At 42.9% G+C, this 22,630-nt stretch overlaps 1 protein-coding gene across 1 annotated transcript in view; it reads left to right on the forward strand.

Moving 5' to 3' along the window:
* The first annotated feature begins 314 nt into the window (after positions 1 to 314).
* AR (androgen receptor) overlaps positions 315 to 22,630 on the forward strand; it is a 184,037-nt gene continuing 161,721 nt past the window's right edge. The window contains exons 1-2 of the mRNA XM_035012622.1: positions 315 to 625; positions 1,213 to 3,044. Of these exons, the coding sequence (XP_034868513.1) occupies positions 1,492 to 3,044 (1,553 nt within the window). The 5' untranslated portion in view covers positions 315 to 625; positions 1,213 to 1,491. The remainder of the gene's footprint in view (positions 626 to 1,212; positions 3,045 to 22,630) is intronic.

The raw sequence follows: 22,630 nt of genomic DNA on the forward strand, positions 1-22,630 counted from the left end.
AATCTGCAAGGGCTGGCCTTCGGGAGCTCCGCTTAGCCCTGTCTTCAAAATAAAGCTCCGGGTTAAAGCTTCAGCTCTGGCACCTCAAGCCTGGTCCCGGAAAGTAAGAGGTATTCAGGGAGCTAGGGCTCTCCTGGGCTACAGCAATCCACTCCTGCCTTCACCCACGCTGCGCCAGCACTCATTTCTCCAAAGCCACCCGGCGTTAGCGCGCCGTGAGGGGAGGGGAGAAAATGAAAGGGGAGGGAGAAAGGAGGTGGGAAGGCAAGGAGGCCGGCCCGGCGGGGGCGGGACCCGACTAGCAAACTGTTGCATTTGCTCTCCACCTCCCAGCGCCCCTTCCGAGATCCCAGGGAGCCAGCGTTCTGGGAGAGCTGGAGGGTCCCGAGCAAACCGGGAGGCAGAGGAGGCAGAGGAGGCAACAGAGGAAAGCGACGGAGCTAGCCGCTCCAGTGCGGGACAGGAGCTGAAGGGACGTACCGCGTCAACCCCAGCTGGGCTCCGGCGACAGCGAACGCTTCTTGCAGCGCGGTGGCTTGAAGCCGCCGCCCCAGAGCTGCCCTTTCCTCTTCGGTGAAGTTTTCAAAAGCAGCTAGAGACTCGGAGGAAGCGAGGAAAGTGCCGGGTAGGACTGACGACTGCCTTTGTCCTCTTCCCCTCCACCCCACTCCCCGCCCTGTGTCTCCTCTCCTGTTGCTGCCTCGGCCCGCTCCTCTCTGCCCGTCCCCCTACCCCCGCCCCAGTCGGCCCAGCGCGGCCAGCCCGAGTTTGCAGAGAGGTAACTCCCTTTGGCTGCGAACAGGCGAGCTAGCTGCACACTGCAAAGACGGCTCTGGGGAGCCGGGCGACCAGCGAGCCGCTTCAGCACTGCAGCTGGGACCCGGGTAGTTAGGCGGTACGCGGGGCTGGCCCCCAGGTTCCCCTCATTCCCTTTCCATCTCCTGCACGCAGCAGCTACATTCCCCCCCACCCCCGCCCTCCGCGCCCTCAGTTTGCAGGGCTAGAGACCAAACAATGAAAGGGCAGGGGGCAGTGAGGGCTTCAGTAGACAATTAAAAACAAAAGCAAAAACAACCGAACCAAACAAAACAAACCTCCAAACCCAAAATAAAACAAAAAGAGAATAACCCGGTTCCTATTTGCACCTGCTTCAGTGGACACTGAATTTGGAAGGCAGAGGGTTTTCCTTGTTTTTGTTTTGTTTCCTTCAAGACTTGGGCATCTTTTGACTCAACCCTCCCAAGATTTCAGGAACAGACTGTGAGCCTAGCAGGGCAGATCGTGTCCAGCGCGTGTTTTCCTGGGCAGGAGACTTCGAGGCTGTCAGAGTGCTGTTGCGTGGTTATTCCTGCAAGTTTCCTTCCCAGGAGCTTCCCGCAGGTAGGCAATTAGCTGCAGTGACTACCGCATCGCAGCCTGTTGAACTCTTCTCAGCTAGAGAAGGGGAAGCGGAATAAAGGAATTAGGCGGAAGAGTCAGCCAAGCTCAAGGATGGAGGTACAGTTAGGGTTAGGGAGGGTTTACCCCCGGCCGCCGTCCAAAACCTATCGAGGAGCTTTCCAGAACCTGTTCCAGAGCGTGCGCGAAGTGATCCAGAACCCGGGCCCCCGGCACCCTGAGGCAGCGAGCGCAGCACCTCCCGGCGCCCGTTTGCAGCAGCAGCAGCAGCAGCCCCAGCAGCAGCAGCAGCAGCACCAGCAGCAGTCGCCGCAGGAGATCAGTCCTCGGCAGCAGCAGCAGCAGCAGCAGCAGCGGCATCAGGGTGACGATGGCTCTCCCCAAGCCCAGAGCAGAGGCCCCACAGGCTACCTGGCCCTGGACGAAGGACAGCAGCCAGCCCCCAAGGGCCATCCGGAGACCGGCTGCGTTCCAGAGCCTGGAGTGGCTTCAGCCACCGGCAAGGGGCTGCAGCAGCAGCAGCCAGCACCACCGGACGAGGATGACTCAGCTGTCCCATCCACGTTGTCCCTGCTGGGCCCCACTTTCCCGGGCTTAGGTAGCTGTTCCACCGATCTTAAAGACATCCTGAGCGAGGCCGGCACCATGCAACTCCTTCAGCAGCAGCAGCAGGAGGTAGTAGTATCGGAAGGTAGCAGCAGCGGGAGAGCGAGGGAGGCCGCTGGTGCTCCCACCTCCTCCAAGGACAGTTACCTAGGGGGCAGTTCGACCATCTCGGACAGCGCCAAGGAGTTGTGTAAGGCAGTGTCGGTGTCCATGGGCTTGGGTGTGGAGGCGTTGGAGCATCTGAGTCCTGGGGAACAGCTTCGGGGGGATTGCATGTACGCCCCGCTCCTGGGAGGTCCACCCGCTGTACGTCCTTGCGCCCCGCTGGCCGAATGCAAAGGTTCTCTGCTGGATGACGGGCCAGGCAAGGGCACCGAAGTAACTGCTGAGTATTCCCCTTTCAAGGCAGGTTATGCGAAAGGATTGGATGGCGACAGCCTGGGTTGTTCGGGCAGCGGTGAAGCAGGGGGCTCCGGAACACTTGAGCTGCCATCCACCCTTTCTCTCTACAAGTCTGGAGCACTAGATGAAGCGGCAGCTTATCAGAGTCGCGACTACTACAACTTTCCGCTCGCCCTAGCCGGGCCGCCGCCCCCTCCGCCACCTCCCCATCCTCACACCCGTATCAAGCTGGAAAACCCGCTGGACTATGGCAGCGCCTGGGCGGCTGCAGCGGCACAATGCCGTTATGGGGATCTGGCGAGCCTGCATGGCGGGGGTGCAGTGGGACCCAGCTCAGGCTCACCCTCGGCCACCGCCTCCTCTTCCTGGCACACTCTCTTCACAGCAGAAGAAGGCCAGCTGTACGGGCCCTGCGGCGGGAGCGGAGGCGGCAGCGCTGGTGAGGCAGGGTCTGTAGCCCCCTATGGCTACACTCGGCCACCTCAGGGGCTGGCAGGCCAGGAAGGTGACTTCCCTCCACCTGATGTGTGGTATCCCGGCGGTGTGGTGAGCAGAGTGCCCTATCCGAGTCCCAGTTGTGTCAAAAGCGAGATGGGCCCCTGGATGGAGAGCTACTCCGGACCGTATGGGGACATGCGGTAAGTTTCTCCTAGACATGTCTTTGAATGTAGAGTTAGTCGGCGTTCTGGGGTATCTCTCCTCTCCTACCTGCGGGAACACTCTACCCCTGCAAGAGCTCAACAGTGTTCCATAAAAAGGGCCGTCCTGAATCTGGAGCCTTCTGGGTACTCCTAGCCTGCCAAAGATAAGACCCTTGTGTTCAGAACCCCCACTGTGTGCACCAGTCCCCACCACTGAGAGCCCTGGGTGCTGGAGTGTGCCCTTCCAGATACCTTAATAACACTTCCCCCATCTCCAGCCTCTTAAAATCCTGAGTACCTCATGGTGCTCTATGTCCCAAAGGCTCCAAACTTAAATCCAGTAGTAAGAGCCACGTTCAGAAATAAAGCTCCTAAGTCCTCCAGTACTTTTTCTCATCCCTCTTCCCAAATCCGAGAACCTAGACAGGAAATATGGGCAGTTTCACCTCTTAGAGTGTGTTAGGGTTTGCCCTCCAGCCTGTGGCCTGTCTTGGCAGGTTAAAGGCAAAAAGACTGGCCCAAACTTTTCTCAGTTCGCCTCCTCCAAAGACATAAAATGGAGGTGCCGGATTAGGGAAAGAAGGTCTGAGTTCTCTGGGTTCTGAGGGACGCTGTGTGAAGACAGGGTGAAATTCCTTCCCTGGCAACAACTGAGGAGTTGCCCCAGAGTTGGAAGTCAGCAGAGAGAATCCAGCCAGGCAGGAGTAGAGCAGGCAAAGGTAGAGGACAACTTTCTTGGTAAACACTGGGCAGTATTTGCTCTCACAGGTTGACCATACTGGACGTAGCTGCTTGGATCGGTCTTCTCTTGTAAAGAGTTTATTTTCTCTATGGAGTACAGCAGATCCACAGTCCCCTACTTCAAGTTTGCATCAGATCCATAAAAGAGGATAATGTTCTTTTAATGAATAATTTAGCCAGGCTTGAGTCTGACTTACAAAGTGTTGGAAATTTTTTTTAAAGAATTTCCTGCTATTCCAGTGTGCTCAGAAATTGCTTTTGGGAGGGAGGAGTGAGGCTCTTCAATATATTCCTTCATTTTAAGAATATGCTTGCATTTTTTTTATTAAAGTATAGTTGACATACAGTGTTATATTAGACGTGCTTGCATTTTAAAACATGAGCTGCTACCTCTAACAAACTTAGTTAAGAACTGTTAGGGACCTATGAGCCATAATTTTGCCCATGAGTTTTAATTAGGACATGAGAAAAGTGGTGGTCAATTTCACCTTGCTTATTAAAAATTCTTCCTACATTTGTTGAGCTTCTTGGAGATCATGTTGAAGATTCTGCCCCCTCCCCACCCCAACAAAGATACTAGTTTATCTCCATGAGGGAGGGAATACTGACCAAGGAACTAACTCCTCAGGTGTGCTGGGTACTTATGTTCCCTTGGAGTTGTGTCTTGTTACGTTTTGCTTTAGCTGTTTTGTTTTATCTGTGACTTTTCCAAAATTTCTTTGTTAGCCTTAGCATCTTTGGCGACTTAAACCCAACAATTTGCCTCCTTTCACTGATGCTTTTGTTCTTGGAAGGTTGATAGAACAGTGTTAGGACAGAACGAGAAGGATAGGATTTCATAAAGTATTATTTTTTGGGCTATTGAAGAAACAGCTTCTTACCAGCCTTCACATCCTAGTATTAGATTTTAAGTGTTTAGCTTACAGGATTTTCAAAGGGTTTATTTATATCATCAAAATGTTTTCCAGTTAGTTTGGTTTTTAAAAAAGTATTTTTGCAATGTGGTTATACCGTGGAATTTTTCTTTGTTTTATAAGAACAGATTTACTTGGTAGGGTTAATTTTTTTCCCCTAGGGTTGTTGCTAGTCAGTTCTGTGAACTTTTTTGAGGGATGGGGATGTCTCAGGTGCTTCTTGACATAACCATGATATTAAACTGGAACCTTTTCTCTTCCGCACACCCTCCCCAACAACTAGCTCAGTTAATAGGGAGGAAATGAGCAATTCCACATCTTTGTTAAGGGATGGGTTTCTTTTTTTGAAGATTTTATTTATTTATTTGACAGAGAGAGACACAGCCTGAGCCGAAGGCAGACGCTTAATGACTGAGCCACTCAGGCGCCCCAAGGGATGTGTTTCTTTGAAAATATAACCTGAGAATTTCAGGAAGTAGATATAGAAAGCAAAAAGTTCTTCCCATGAGGTGTGCAGTAAGCTAGGTTATTTTATCCCAGGTCTTAGTGGGAAAATTTCTCTGTTAGAAAGACCTGCTTAAATTAATGACCTTAACTAGTGAGAATTTAACAGTACCCAAAGAAAGTAAAAGATTATTAATCTTCCCTGGTTTGTGGTTGCAGCACTGGCTATGAGAGTCTAGTGAAAGGGAAAACTGGCATTCCTGTCTTGTGGGTTGACAAAGGATTTTCATTTCTAGGATATAGAAAATCGTTGAGTCAGTTTTTTGAAAATTTATCAATTTCATCAAAATGCGACCAACCCCAGTCTAAAAGTTGACATTTTCTTACTTTATCTTTCTTTCCCTCACTTTGTTGGGGCACAATCTGGTGAAAGGCAAGGGATTTTTTTTAAGCCAAAGCCAGAGCTTCCACCCTGTCTGTATTGCATGCATTATGTGCTAAATTTGAGTTAAAAATCTAAAAATTCTAGAGGCTTCCAATAATGTCGGATTCCTCCTTTCCCAAGTGTGTGTGTGTGTTCATACACATTAGTTAATTGGGGGGGGTTAACTTTAGTAACTTTTGGAATAACTATATTCTTACACATCTTCAATGTTTCTGCTCAAAGGAGAGAGGTGGAAGGAGAGAAACTGAAGGTGGTCCTTTAAAAACAACAACAACCCCCCACAACAACAACAACTTAATTTAGCATGTGCTTTGAACAGAAGGAAGAATAAAAAGTGATGGGGCTTCTGTACAACCCTGATGATATTTAATTGAGCTGTCTTCTTTCAGAGATCAAACAAGACTACAACTTTGTTAATTGACCACCTGCCCACTTGCCAGAAGTAAGACCTTTTATATTCCAGCAAGCAGCACAATAATATGAAAAAATATTCTTGGGAGCTGAGGCCCAAGGAAGCAAGTGCCAGAATAAGAGTTGGGATTTAGATTAATTATCTGGATGCAAAAAGAATTTTTCTCTTGGTAATTTATTCTGATCTTTATAATAGGTAGTATTTTTGTAGTGCTTTGAGATTGGCAAATCCTGCTTTTTCCCCTCTTAGTTATTTAAAAAGAAGGCATTTTATTAATCCCCTTTCCATCTCCTCTTCCCTCTTTAGTTATCAAACAAGTTTTTATGACTATTTTGCAAGGAGCGTTTTTTTTGTTTTTTTTTTTTTCCTAACGCAGAATTTTGCTTTGGGACCGAGATAGTCTGACGCTTTCTGTCCATAGTCCTTGAGAGTCAGTATGTTGGAAAGAAGCATCCTTTCTCCATTGTCAGCAAATAACTAGTGAGTTATGTTTGAGTACCAGTGATCAGAACCAGAGGATCAAGTAGCCACACTGGGTGGGACCCCATTTGGAAATATGTGCAAGATGTACTGATGGAAGGCTCCTCTTTGTTGTCCACAGAGTATCTCTTTTAGCTCGGCCAAAGGTTAACATCAGTAAAAGATATTTTCTAAGAAGCTTGTAGCCTTCCAATTGCAGGGTCACTTTGGGGCACTTTCTTGCCAGGGCTAATTTTACCTCATCAGAGTTTCATTCTTTGAGTTGTAAACTTTGATATAATATATTGAATTTGCTGGCACATTAAATTTTCTTTTTTTAAGTGTTTTTCTTCCCTGTAATAATTTTCTCCTGTGGTGTACATATACACATTTAAAACAATGAATCCTTAGGATTCTGACTCGTACTTGTACTGTGACTGCTCTTGGTGGGATTATGAGTTGGAGTTAGGAACCTGGACACTTTTGTTATTTTTTTTCCCCATGGTGGTACAGAGACCACCAGTTTCATTTGGAAGTCTGCTCACACAGGGAACAGAATGTAGGCTGGGAGTGGCAAGCAAGGGACTTATTTTATAACCAAACCTGAAATCATGATTCTGAAAAATGAAAAGCAAACAAAAATCAAGTTTTGTGAGGTTGGTCAGAGAGGGAAAAGGAAACTTCTCCCCACCCCCTACCTCCACCATTTTCTCTTTGTCTGCAGCTTCTTCAAGTGCTGCCTGTCCCGGATTTTCTTTCATTTCTCTCTTTTCATGTTTTTAACTAAATGGAAACATAGACATTTCTTTCTACTTTTCGGGATATTTTCCTCATTACACCTGTGGCATGCTCCTAAAGATTTTTTTTTTTTTTTTTAAATCTGGAAAGTAACCGATCAGATCAATGCCAACCCCTCTCTTAGGGCTAGATGACTTGAGGGGATTGCAAAATTAATAGCTGGACTTTTTTAGCCTCAGGTTAGAGCCTGATTCAACAGTTGCTGAGGGAACTAAACTAGATGGCTTGAGGCCTTGGTGATTTAATGAAATATTTTGCCAGCCCGGCCTCTGTCTCTCTCTTTTGATCTCTGTCTCTGTTTACTGGCCATTTTGGCAACCTTTTCTCAAAGCCTGAAAATAACCGGACCCTCACTGAGACTGTGCTGGGTCAGACCTCCACCACACTTTCATAAGCAATACCTAAATCTGTGTGTGAGGATGCTTGTTCAAAGTGTCTGGCTGGGCTAATAAATATGCTGATGCTATGTAAAGTAATCATTTGAAAACAAAGAAAGATATTGAAGAAACTGTTCTACCTCAGACTTCCCCTACCAGCATTCCATCAAGTTCTGAAATGTTGAATTCAGAGTTAAGTTATCATCATCTTAAACACAAAGCTGACCTTTTTTTTTTTTTCATTGCTTGTAATGTAACTACAGTTACCAGTATGGGTTGGCATTTGTCATATTGAAGAGAATTATGAAATCTTGCATTTAGAGCACCCTTTTCAAAGAAAAGACCCAGTGTCTTATAGTTTACTGGCTAAAGCATAAGTTTGAGTAGGCCAAGAGGATGCTTAGCAAACGAACAACCCTTTGCTAATTGAGGGTATAGAAATAGTTGAGTTTTCTATTACATTTGTTTACCATGTGGAAAAACCTCTCTAGAGCAGCACTTCCCAGCTTTTTTTCTACCAGCTTCCCACCCGATAGATGTTTTAGATTGGTGCTCAGTAAGCGCTACTGTCAGTGGCTATTGCTGGAAATGATAGGACTGTGAATTAGGCACAATTCCTTGCACACTCATGGATGCTGCCACCCTTTCTCTCTTAAACCATTTCCTGCTGCCAACCTGCAGGTCACATTAGGGTTGAGAGTGGCTCATCCAGATAAGCTTATAGCTCTAAAGTGCTGGTTACCTGAGCATGCTGCCAATTTAGATCAGGTAGTACTTGAGTTTTATTCTATTTTTTTTAATAACAGCTTTGGTGAAACATAATTCATTTTCATCCATTAAAAGTGTGCAGTTCAGGATGCCTGGGTGGCTGTGGGTTAAGCGTCTGCCTTCGGCTCAGGTCATGATCCCGGGGTCCTGGGATCCAGCCCCATATGGGGTCCCTGCTCCGTGGGGAACCTGCTTCTCCCTCTGCCCCTGCCCCATCTCATGCTCACTCTCTCTCTCTCTCTCAAATAAATACAGTATTTCAAAAAAGAGTGTGCAGTTCAAAAGTTTTTAGTATATTAGTATATTCAGAGTTGGGAAACCATCACCACTATTTTAAAATATTTCAATCACCTAGCGTCACCCGCCCCCCCCACCCCGCCAAACACTGAGCAACTATCAACCACCAATCTACTTTTGGTCTCTATGGGTTTGCTTATTTTAACATTTCATTTAAATGGAATCATGCCATATGTGATCTTTTGTGACTAGCTTCCTTCATATAGAATAATACTTTCAACGTTCATCCATGTTGAAGCAGGTATCAATACTTCATTCCTTTTTATAACCAAATAATGTTCCATTATATGGATGTATCACATTTTATCTACCTATGCATCACTTGAACATTATAGTTTCCACCTTTGACTTTTACGACTGATGCTGCTATGAACATTTATGAAAATTCATACAAATTTTTTGTGGGTGTGTGAACATAATATTTTAAATTCTTTTGGGTACATACCTAAGAATGGAGTTTCAGGATCATATGGTAACTCTCTGTTTGACCCTTTGAGGAACTCTCAAACTGACTGCACCAGTTTACAATCTCACCAGCAATATATGAGGGTTCCAGTGGTTCTACATCGTGCCAGTACTTACTGTCTTTTTAATTATAGTTGTCCTTAGTGTATGTGAAGTGGTATCTCAAAATGGTTTTTCATTTGCCTTTCTTTAATGACCAGTAATATTGACCATATTTTCATGTCCTTATTGGCTGTTTGTATATCTTTTTTGGGAAAATCTCTATCCAGAACCTTTGCTCATTTTTAATTGGATTATTTGTCTTTTTATTATTGAGTTGCAAAAGTTTTTAATGTGTTCTGGATACAGGTCCTGTAACAAATTACAATTTGTGAATATTTATCACATTCTGTGAATTGTCTTTTCATTTTCTTAATGGTACCCATTGAAGCACAAACATTTTGAATTTTGATAAAGTCCAATCTATTGTTTTCTAATTAGGTGGCTTGTGATTTTGGTGTCATATATAAGAAGGCTTTGACTAATCAAAGGTCACTAAGAGTCACACCTACGTTTCCTTCCTAACTGTTAAGTTTAGGTTTTTGACCAATTTTCAGTTTTTATATAACTCCTAAGATGTGAGTAGGGGTCTAACTTCATTCTTTTGCATGTAGCTACCAACAAATGGTGTAGTCATCACAACACCATTTGTGGAATCTTTCCTCATTTAACTGTCTTGGCACCCTTTGTATAAAATCAGTTGACTATAAATGTGAAGTTTTATTTCTAGACTCTGAATTGTATTCCACTGCTCTTTTAGCAGTACCACACTGTCTTAATTACTGTAGGTGCTTGGTAAGTTTTGAAATGATGAAGTGTGAGTCCTCCAACTCTGTTCTTTTTAAGATTGTTCTTTTGGCCTTTCTGGGTCCCTTGAATTTCTGTATTAATTTTAGGATCAGTTTGTTTGTCAATTTCTACAAAGAAGCCAGTTGAGAATCTGATATAGGTTGCATTGAATCTGTAGATCAATCTGGGGAGTGTTGCCATCTTAACAATGTTTAATCTTCTGATCTGCGACCATGGGATTTTTTAATTTATTTAGCTCTTTCTCAACAGTGTTCTGTAGTTTTAAGAGTATAAATTTTGTACTTTTGTTAGATTTATTCCTAAATACTTTAATTTTTAATGCTATCATAAATGAAATCATTTTCTTTATATCCCATTTAAATTGTTCCCTGCCAGTATATAGCAATAGAACTGATTTTTGTATATTGACCTTGTATCCCGCAACTTTGCTGAAAGTACCTGAGTTCTGAACATGTCTGGGACTTAAGAGGCACGTTCCTGTCACTGTGCTAAAGTTAAAGCATACTCTGTCTCAGCCTATATGAAGGCCACATAGGGACACTCTTCTCAATTTTCTTTAGCTGTAAATTGAAATTGGTATGAATTCTGGATGAATAGAAGAATGCCTCTAAAATTATCAGATCTTTAGAGAACAGTAGGAAAGAAACCTAATAAGGTTTATGTGGTTAATAGTCCCCTTTTAGTATTTGGATTTGGAAACTATTAGCAAGGAGATGAGGAATTAATAATTTCTACACACAAAACTAGCATGGAGAGGTAACAAATGCAAACTAGGCCAAAGAAATAACTAGCTATATCTGGCTTATGTTTAGGTTTGTGTAAACAGCTGGAGTCATAATTTTATGTTTTTATGTGTTGTCCTTTGGATACAGTAAATGCCACCACTCTTTCTGGTGTGTATTTCTAGATGAGGAAATGGTTCATTTACTCTCATATGATTTGGGCTTCTTTTCGGGGATGGACTCTCTAACCATGAAGCAAAGATACAATTTACCTATAAAGGGACTGAACTTTGGCCTCACTAACACTCTAGGCTAAGGGTCGTATCTAATTAGCTCCAGTTATTGTGTCCTGATAATGGTGCATAAACGGCAGGCCACTGAACAAAAGGTCCTATCATGACCTGGCTGTCTTTACAAATGACCCTATTAAAGTGATTTTTTTAAAAGTACACATCAATCAACCACTTTTCATTAAGCGCCTGCTGTATGCCTACCTGTGTGCTATGAGGAGGTTAGGGTAAAAAGGACACAATTCAGAAGAATCTTGAGATCACTACCCTCAATAAGTTTATAACCATTAAAAAAACGACATCAACAACAACAAAAAACAAAACAGAATGGCAACACTGTGATGCCAGTATGATGAGAGATGCTGGATTGTATGGCACAGCTTTTTTAAAATGCAGGCATTTGAAAAAGAAATGGATCAGTGTGGGCTGAATTTGGTCAGCAGTATTACCTGTGGCTGCCTCTTATTCTTTATGGATTCAGTGGGGACATGATTGAACTCTAGCAATAGATTATAGGTCTTGATGGATATTTCAAACACCAGGAAGTGGTACCTCTGTAAAGGTAATGACGAGTGAGGGGTTGAAATATATATTTCTGTTTTTTCAGAAGTACTACCCCAGTCAAAGTAGTTACTAGTTTCTTCCTCAGTTTCTTTGGTTATATTATTGTACATGCTGGGAACAAGTTTTGATACCTGTAATAATATGAGGAATTAATTAAAATTGAGGGTGATTTATGGGCCTATTTTAGGTGTGAGAGTCAATGAAGGTATCTAGTGTGGTGGTTAAATTTAAGAATTATTATTCTGCTCTCAGGGTTTCCATTGATCATGGTGGCTAGCTTTGAGGTTCTGTATGAATGGGATTTCAGGGTGTTAGTTAAGGGAGGGGAGGGAAGTGGGAAGTACAGATCAAACAATTCTGGGAGTAAGGGGCACATGAAAGCTTTTTTTTTTTTTAATAAGGGCTTTGTTGAATTAGATGATGTAGCTTTTTGAAATGGCCCACCCTTTTAATCATGGATTCTGTTTTCTGTGGGTTGAGTAGATTCTTTGCTTGTGGAGGTGTAGTCCCACAATCTGGCCGCTAGGGGGACTGCAAGTGTCCTGCAGCAGGAATTCCCTGGGAATGGTTGGCCTCCTTTGTACAGGCTAACTTGAGCCAGAGCCACCTACTACCAGACAATAAATAAGTCATTGTGGTACTTAGTTTTTTATCTGGGATGTCGCTTCCCAAAGTGCAAAAAACCATTTTTAGTAACAATGATTTCTTAATACCTTTTTCTGAATGTGAAGCTGGGAGCAGTGACCTTGGATATATTCCAGTAGTACTTTACAGTTTACGGATCAGTTTCATATCCCATTCCTGCATTTCATCCTCTTTTCTTACCCTGTACGTGTAGCCGGGTTTTAGGTATAATACTCTTCATACTGTTATTCTATTGTTACTCCCACTGTACATACTGTGGTCAGAGAGGTTAGGTAACATGTCTAAAGTCAAACAGCTTCAAAGGGACACTGCTAGGATCTCCATCTCACTCTTTCTTCCTCAAATCAAATGTTCCTTTTTTTTAAATCCCACATCTCTCTCACGTCATATTCAGGAAGTCGGAGATTCAGAGAGGCAAAGGAACCTTAATTGGTATCAGTAATAGAAACTGGTAAAGCTTGTAAGGCTTTTGGGTCTCTTATTTACTCACCAGACTGAGTTTGGTGGATTGGTTTGTATAAGAGATCTCGGTGCGAATAACCTACCATCTGACTTTATAATCTGCATTTATTCAACAAATACTTATGGAGCACTTATTATATTGCCAATTTCTATAATAGACACCAAGGTACAACAATGAACAAGGCAGACAAAAATTCCTCCTTTTATGGAGTTTACAGTGTAGTGAGAGGAGATGTAAGTGTCACGAAGAACAGCTTAACAGATTGTGGGAGATAGAGATTCACTGTGGGAGAGACTATTTTATATTTGTTGCTCAGAGAAGGCCTTACTGAGAAGGTGATACTTGAGCAGAGACAGGAAGGAAATGAAGAAGCAAACCACAGAGTTACCTGGGGTTAGACTATTCCAGATACAAGCAACCCCCGGTACAAAGGGCCTGAAATAGGAGCTCACTTGCTGTGATGGAGGACAGCAGGGAGGCCTGTATGGCTAGTTTAAGTAAGTGGAGAGTCATATGAGATCAGAGTTAATGAGGGGCATCACAGGTCTTCATTAGGACTTTGGTTTTTACTCTGGTATGGGGATTCATTGGAGGGTTTTGAGCAGAGAAATAATGTGATATGACTTCTATTTTAACAGAATCCTTCTTCTTCATAACATCTACCACTTTTTGATAGTACATGCACTTGTTTGCTTACTTACTATGTGCAGAAGAGACTGGAGGAGCAAGGGGGAATCAGGGAGATGAGACCACCGCAGTGATCTAGGTGAGAGATGATGGTGGTTTAGACCAGGGTGGTATTGGTGGAAGACATGAGAAGTGGCTGGATTCTGGATGTGTTCTGATGGTAGAGCCAATGGCATTTACTGACAGATTAGATATTCATTGTGAGAAGAAGGGAGGAGTCGAGGCTGATTGCCAGACTTTCGATCTGAGCAATTTGAAAACTGATTACCATTTACTGAGATGGTGAAGATTGTTAAGCAAGAGCAGTTATTGTGTGAGGCAGGTAGGAATCAAGAGCTTGATTTTGGATTTATAAAGCTTCACTTGTATGGTGAACATCCTGATGGCTTCCTCTCATTTTTCACGCAGTGTCCTCACCTTTCCTGTTCTTCAAGATTAATTGGGATTAATTAGATTAATTAGATTAGATTAGATTAAGATTGATTAGAGATCATGTAGGCCTTTGGTGCCCTCTCCTCTCTCCCCTTTTACTTGATGAAAGCCTAGGAGAGGGTAGAGGCTTACCCAGGGTGAAACAACAGGCTGGCGATAGAGTTAGAACATAAATTCAGTTCTCCTGGATCCCGACTCAGTACTTCTTTTCTCAGTGTTATTCTGAAACCTCATTTGGGGTAGAGAATGTGCCTTTTCTTCTTACCCCCACTTTAAACCAGGTAATTAAACTAAGTAGTGAATAAAAAACCAGGACACCACACAAATTGGCTGCTGCCTCCGATCAAACCAAAATATTATAATGATGTTAAATAACTTGCCCAAAGGTCACACAGCTGGGAAGTAGCAGAGCTTGTGTGCACACCCAGGAAGTCTGGCTTATAACCACAAGGTTCTAACCACGGTGTAAAACCAGCAGCTTCTCAGATGAGCCAGCCATTACTGCTCCCATCCTAAAAGACTGGTTACTGGGATGACCTAATTGTGTACTGCCTCTGTTCCAGTCTGCTGATCCTCACCAAGCAGCTGAGTGCCTGGGGATTAAAGTGGAGGTGGAGGGGGACCCAAAGAAGGTGGTGGAATGAAGTTGATCATTTATAATAGGACTTGGAAAGCAGAACTATAGAAGTTATTGAAAAGGGCCTAGAGTTACTGAGGTGGTTGAAAATCTCAAAGCCAATACACACTTGGGCAGTTCCGTCCGTGCTTGCTTCAGTAGGAGGGCTAGCAAGTTAAGAAAACATAAAATAGCTGAATTTCTGAAGTCAGGTGTTTCACATATGTTAATTCATTTAATACTCAAAATAACTCTCTGAGGTAGATACTATTATTCCCGCGTTACTGGTGAGGAAACAGACACAGAACAGTTAAGTAACGTATTTGACCAAGGTTACAGAACAACTAAGTGGAAGAGCCTATACTAGAATCTGGGCAGTTCAGCTCTACAGAACTTATTTTCTTTTCCAGTACATTCAGGGCAAGGGGTACTACTCATACTAAATTTTTTAAAATATAAAACATAGTGCCTGAGCTTCAAACATTGTGTAGCTTTTATCCTTACAATACACCTGCTTCTTTCAAGGGCTCTTAGGAGGAAAGGTACTTACCAGAGGTCACATAGTGAGTGCGTAGCAAAACCAGAGCTTGAATTTGAGACTCCAGACTGCCAGACTTCTTTGCATTCTCTCACTCTGGCTCTCTTCTCACACTAACTTGTATCCTTCTAGTCCTCTTTCTGTATCAACCCACCTGTTATTTATGCATCAGCAAGATTGGACAGAGAATGGGGAAAATGATCAGAATCCATATTGTTCCAGACACTGGACAAATGGAACACAAATGTCAGGAAAAAATGTCAGCCTGTGGAATTTGCCCTAAATAAAAAGAACTTCACAGTACAACAAGATGCATACTTTTGTCCTTCTAGCCTCAAATGAGTTGTGCGGGATCCCTAGGAAGAGCTGAATGTGGCTGTCAGATAACATTTTTGTTACTGTGGAAATAGAAAGAGGCGACTACAAAAGTCTGCTTCTCTCCAGATTTTTTTAAAAAGAAGGTGCAATTTTACCACTCATATAAGTGATAACTACTTAGTTATTTCTTTTGAAAATTGGCAGGACATAAGAGAAAGCATTCTTCCAAACCTGTCATAGTGGGTCACCTTTCTGAAAGCATTACCTAATTTCTAACTGGTTGAAGAGGTCGCATAAACCGAGAGTTGAGAGTAAAGATGGAAACCCTTGATGTTTGATGTTTGAGTGCAGAAAGGAGTCCAAAACATGTTTTGGGTCTGTTTACTCTGCCCACTCTTCCTCTCTTTCATCTTTGTTTAAAAATACAAAGGTTAACAAGTGTGTATTCTGTGGGAGTTTCCAATTGTTCATTTGAAAAATCTGTTTGATCAGCCTTTAAAAAAAAAAAAAGACTAAATTAGACAGAGATATTTCAGTCATCAACTACCTAATTTTAGACTGAAAATGGTAACCATGCTCATATTTTCAGATAGTATGTAGTTTGCTTTGGATACTTGCTGGACCTTGCTGAGGTGCTGGATTGGCTCAAAATATGCCAGGTCAGATGTGGAATTGAATAGGATGAGCTCTTCTTTCGGGATATTTCTACTCTTCCAAGTTAGAGTTCCCCATCAGAGATGACCCCGCAGTGTCTGGGAAAAGCTGCATTACAGTCTTGGGGAATTAGTGTAGTGAAATGATGTATTGCTGTTTCCCAAAGCCTTCTTAGTCATTCCTTCTACCTGAGGTCAGATCCTCATCACCTCTTACCTGGATTAGTGCAGTGACCTCTTGCCTGCTCTCTCTAGTCCTCCCTGCTGCTCTCTGATTCATACTGTATTCATCCCTCCAGGTTAACCTTCTCAAAGGTCATCTATAGTATTATAAGTATTCTTTCATCCACTGGCCTATAAGTTTCCTGAGGGTTGAAATTCTAATTCATCTCTTTATTCCCAATACTTAGTACAGAGGAAGCCTTGCTACACAGTTACATAATAGGCATTTGAAATTGCATCTACTCCTCATTTGCTTATAGGTTAAAGCCTAAATTCTTTAAGTCTGGTGTTCAAGGATTTTCATGATCTGGCTTATTTTCCAGCCTCAGGTCCTATAATTCCCTTACAAAAATCTTCAGCTCCAGCCAGATGGATCTAGTCCCTGTCACCTTAAACCATCTTTACTCCTTTATTCTTTGAACTTGATGTTTTTCCTATCATTCCTTTGGCCTTGAAGCTATCCCAATTTTAATACCATCCATTCTTTTAAGCTTAGCTCAAAAACAGTCTCCTACCAGATAAAATTTCTCATCCCCTAGCCCATTGAGGAGTGATCTCTATGACATAATATGGTTGAAAGAACGTAGGCTTTACTTTCCTCATCTGTAAACTAGGGCTAGAAATCTCTAGTTTATAAGTTTCAGGTCAGGAGCAGATCAGATGACATGATGGATGTTTGGTACAAGTCAAGAGTCAGCAATTGTGCCTTTTAGATGTAACCCTTTTTTCCTTCTCCATAGATATGGTACTTAGTTCCTTAAATTATGATAATTATTTGTGTGCATGTCTTCTATATCTTCCTAAACTGTACCCTCTTTCAGGGTAAAAATTATTTCATGGATAGCTTTGTGTAAGATATACAAAACACATAGCTTAGCACTTAGCACACAGTAGGTATTCCATAAGGTATTCCATATTTTTTTTTATCAAGTGATTCTCGGTCAGTAGTATTAAGTGACTGCCAAAAACAACTGATGGATCATAAGTCCCATTAATAGAAATATGAGATTCAGAATAAAGGAAGTGAAAGTCTTGCTCAGGTAAATTCTGGTAGGACTATATTTGCAATCAACCGAGTGTTCATGGGGCATCTCCTCTTGTAAAGCGTGGAGAAACTGAGATGCCGGGTTGGGTGTGGGAAGGGAGTCAGGGAGCAGTAGACATTAAATATTCTCTCAATGTAACTGAAGGACTGTTATGGAATGAAGGAGCTAGATATTTTTCTCTAGTACCCCAGAGGGCAAAACCAATGAGGACGGATGGCAGTTTAGTAAAAAGAAAACATTTTCTCAGAGTAGTTTCACCCTACATCAGAAGTTGGGAAGCTGGGCCAGATGTGTTTTCTTCGCACCTGCATGTGTGGATATATGTTTATCAAATTAGTCAATGGCATTTCACATAAAAAAATCATATTTCCAGGGGCGCCCCGGTGGCTCAGTTGGTTAAGCGTCTGCCTTCGGCTCAGGTCATGATCTTGGAGTCCCGGGATCAAGCCCCACGGCTCCCTGATCAGCAGGGAGCCTGCTTCTCCTCCTGCCCCTCCCCCCCGCTCATGTTCTCTCTCTCTCTCTCATTCTCTCTGTCTCTCTCTCTCTCTCAAATAAATAAATAAAATCTTTTTTAAAAAAAAATCATATTTCCAGCTTCGGGAATGAAGATCAGGCAATACTGGGCCTATATTCCTCCATGGCAAAAACTAGGCAAGAAGCAAGGAGCAAGTGCTCCTCCAGATGGGGTGTGCACTTTCCAGTTTGCCCACACACCAACAACCTGCTTTATTCACTTAAGTTACTTGCTTGACTCTTGTAGGCATGTGAATTTGCCATCCCTGTCAGATCAGGGACCCAGGCAAATGATGAGAGCCTTCCTTACCCCAAAGGCTTTTGTTCTTCATAGAGGAGGGACTAAGGAAAAGTACAAAGAACCCTGAAATCAGAATTAAAACTGGCTTTCAGTTCTGGCACAGCCATTTACTTACTGTATGACCTTGGGTGAGTAACTCAACATCTCTGAGCTTCAGCCTCTTTATCTGTGGAATGCTCTCCTCACAGTGTCACTGTGTTTATTAAATAAAGCAACTTGTATAAAGGGCATGTCACTTAGTAGATGCTGAAATATTAGTTCCCTCCTTACTCATCACACCCTTTCTGTCCACTGGCAGTGTTGTTACACAAGTAGTAAATTAACCCTCATTGAATGCATTCAGAAAGAAGATGGACTCGTGGAGGGGGGACTATGTATATAGGGCAGAGGTTTGGACTCACAGTAGGTGATTTCCACAGTTGGTTCCTAACAATTACTCCCCAATGCCCATCTCAATGATTTTAGGTATCCTGTAGAGTTAGGGATTTTGAATGAACAACAAAAAGGCTGAGGGCTCTTGGGAGAGAGGTTGGGGTCAGGGCTAAAGTATAATGTGTTGGGATTCAGGCATAGGCTTTGGCATCTGACAGACCTGGTTTAAATCCTGTCTCTGACAATTATTAACTGCGTGTTCTGGGCCACTTAATCTTTCCTAGTTTCGGTTTCCTCGTTTCTAAAACGAAGATACTAATACTTCCTTTGTTGGGTTCCTGTGAGGATGAGTGACACAATGAGTGTAAAAAATTTTGACCAGTGCCTGGCCCAGAATAAAACTTGATAAATAGTACCTATTATCGTTGTTGTATTGTTTTTTATTGTTAACGATTATCATACCAGTGAAGCAGAGCTTGGGAAAATGCACAGCAGACTCTGAAGTGCATGGGCCTTTCCCCAGGCCCCTGCTGCCCGTTCCTCCCCTCCACTAAAGCTCCAAGTCTCCAAAATGCTTTGACTGGAATGTAAGCGTGAGGTCATTGCAGATAACAGAGAGTGTGATTTGCTTTGGTGTAATGCAAGTTATTAAGTTACTTCCCTCAGCTCAGCTGAAATCTTTCACTAGTTGATGCTTGTTTCAGAGAGCAAGACTGAGCTGGTCTGAGAAGAGAGGGAGAGTGAAAAGACCCTTCCCCTCAGCCAGTGGTCATGGTCCTCCACAGGGAACAGAGTGACCCAGTACAGTGTCTGGGGCCTTGGTGAGTTTGAGGCCCCCTACACTAAACCAGTCACTCCATTGCATACATTGGCCCCTTTCCCCCACAAAAATCACTGGGCAGGAATTTACTTGCCTCCTTCCATGGCGTGGAACTGTCCCCCTTCTCATCCTTGTGCTTCCACACAGCTAGCTGGCAAAAGGCAGTCAGCAGAGTAAAAACAAGCCTCTTAGCATAGAGAGTTTTGTAGCAGTGTGAAATTTGCTTGGGAACCTCATGTTTACAAAGGACCTTCCTCACTGCCTCTCAATACCCCAAACAGTTTAAAACTTTTTTTTTTTTAAACTATGTCTCAGAGCAGCTCCTTGCCTGAGTATATTTAAAGATCTGCTGAGTCATTGAAGAGCAAGCTGGCCAATCACAAGAGACAAGGACTGTACCCCAGTCTGGGGGGGGGGGAGTAAGTTGATAGGTGAAATCTGTTTGGCTTGTCCCATGGGGAAGGACAAGGTGACCCACTTCTAGCCCCCACGATTCTAGAGAGCCTCTATTAAGACTCCTTGTTCTATCACTTTTGGTTTCTTTCTCAGTTTATGAAAGAGTAACAGTGAAAGGGAAGGAGCTCTGGCACCAGTGGGTCAGCTGTCTGGAGTTGTAATGTTCCTGCTATTGGTAGCCGAGAGTAGCGAGAGTGTCAGTTTGATATATTCATTTCCCTCTTTTCCTTTTTAGTTTCTGGTCATGTGCATTGTTACCACTGCACATGCCAATTGCTGAAAGTGATACATATTTTTTTTTCTACTTTATTCTCTATCGCAGTTCTGAATTTATTAGTGGAGAAATTAGCAGTTAGCAAGTATTCATTGTAGGTACAGGTCGGGGCTTCCTTAGAGGCATTTGTCCCTCTGGTTTTCATCCTCTAAGTCTGTAGTTCCAAAAAGGATGCTTCTTGGATGACTTTAAAAGGTATTATAAGATCGTTTTATCAGTGGCAGCAGTGACTTGTTCTGGCAACCATATTCAGGACCTAAAAGAAATCAGGTAAGCCAAAATGGCTGAAAGCCGTCAAGAGACCTAGTCCTCTGCCTTCCTTCCTCCTCCTTTATTTTTTTTTTTCCATTGAGGTATAATTGCCATTTAAAATTATGTTAGTTTCAGCGTACAACATAATGATCTGATATTTGTATATCCTTTCCCTTTTGCATTCCGTTTTTGATGGTTTTCAGAAGGTATGGGGGCTGGCTTTGTTATAGCCAGTTGATAAGAAAAATGGTGGGGGGTTGGAAACTGGGAGTGGAGCCACTGGACCTGTTTGAGACTAAATGATTCCAATTCCTAGGAAGTATGAAGCGCTTGAAAGTTCACCCGAGTACTTTCAGGCACATTATCTCCTTTGCTTCTCACAACCAACTTAGAGGTAGGCACAGCATGGATCAGCATCCCTATTTCACAGATGAGGAAACTTAGACTGGAGGCAATTAAGGGACATTCCATGGCAATTTAGACAATAAGTGGGGCAACCAGGATTAGGACCATACATTTTTTGATTGTAGACCTAATTTTTTTCAGGCTCACTGCCCAGATTAGCTATTGAACAAATGAATGAACGAGTACCTATTTGATTTGGGAACATTATTTCCAACTTTGAGTTAAAGATTTGATCTGTCATTTGTGGAACATTTTAATTCTCAGCAATATCAGCTTGGTAAACATATCATTCATTAATTCACCAATTCAGTCTTTTATTCACTGATACCTTGTAATGGATTCTGAGGATACAAAGAGAAATAAGACATCATCTCAGGTCTCAGAGATCTCACAGACTGGGGACTAACATCTCAATGGTGTACATAAAAGCAGCTGCTTATGAAATGCCATTACCCAAATCTCAAGTCATATCGTTCTTGCACAGTGAGTATGGCCCTCCTAAAAGTGGGGATGTCTTATATTTTGAGTACATGAATGTGCAGCCTTATGAATAACTGCCTTTCAACATAATTCTGTGTTCCTAAGAACAGAAGTGAAATGTTTCTGCTTCTGCGTGTATGTGTGTGTGTTTGGGGCGGGGGGTGGCGGGGTTGCGTGTATGATGGTAGATGGGGGATTGCTAATAGGAAGTATGGGAGACTTAGGTTGTCCTAGTGAGGTCCAAACCTGTATGTATGTATTGTATAGAGGGTCGGGGTGGCAAGGATTGTTGAATAAGAGCCTATCTCAGGTTTTTCCAAATAAATGGTCAGCAGATCTAGAGCATCACTATTCCACTTGCTTTGAAAACCTGACACACAAGTCTTTTTCCTAGCATGGGTAAACTGATTCTGATCAAATATTCTATTTTTGTGAGCATCCACCTCTCTGTGCTAGGTACTGTGTTAGATATTGTCAAGGTATTTTCTTGTTTAATTTAATCCTCAGCAGTTCTTATTAGTTTCACTTTATAGATGAGGAACTAAGCTTCTGAGAGGTTAATGATTTGTTCAGGGTCTCACCCAGTGAGCAATTTGGTGGATTTGGGATTTAATTTTTACTTTTGACTTTTTGTCCTCTGGCCTCACTGCTGTTTTCACTGTTCTGTACCACTTGAGCTTTCTTTTTCATACAGGCCATTAAATGTACCCTCCATTAGCCAAAGCCTCTTGCCTCCCTTCAACATTATTCTTCTCTAACATGTTCTTAAGTAATCCTCAGAAAAGATTTTGCAACTTTCATGGGTACTGTGGCCCAGAGCCTTAATTCAGGCTTTTAAGTGCCTTGGTTAACTGTAAAATGGAAAATCAAAGTCATAGCTTATTTAGGAAAAATGAATTTGGGATGTGAATTTCCTGGGCAACTTGTCATCTTTATTTTACTTCCTTAGCTTTATAAACTTACCCACAATGTTCTCTGAGAACTGGGAGTAATGAGGATGATGGGGAGAAAGGCTTCCTTTCCTTCCTTTCTAAGATCCCTTCGGCCAGGAGCCACACCCTCTCCTGCTTCCCTATTTTCTGTGCACACATGAAGGTGGGAGCTAGACATGAGTTCTTTTTAGCCCCGAGTTCATGCCAAGGTTTTCTTTTCCTCTGGCTGGACTAAAGTGGGAGGAGAAGTTGAATGACTACCAGGAGGATCATGAGTGAAGAAGACTGGGGTACAGGAAGGAGCAGTGAATGTATGCTTAAAATACCAGGGTTTGTGTCCAGACATTTTTAGCTACTATCTGTGTAACCTTGGACAGGTTAACAGTTGTGAGTCAGAATTTCGTCATCTGTAAATTAGAACATAAATTCGAATTTTATAGATGAAAGGATAAGTCTAAAAGTGTTTCGTAAATTCAGACAGGGCTTACAGATTTAAAGTATTGCTCTTTTATGATCGCAGAGTAAATGCTATGCTTCAGTGATGAAACCTTGTCCTGTTTTTCCTGAACGCCTGAACATGTGTAGCATAAGAGGTGGGGCATTGCCCCTG

The sequence above is a fragment of the Mirounga leonina genome, unplaced genomic scaffold (assembly GCF_011800145.1).
Source record: "Mirounga leonina isolate KUSES-001 unplaced genomic scaffold, KU_Mleo_1.0 Mir_101283, whole genome shotgun sequence".
Lineage (NCBI taxonomy): Eukaryota > Metazoa > Chordata > Mammalia > Carnivora > Phocidae > Mirounga > Mirounga leonina.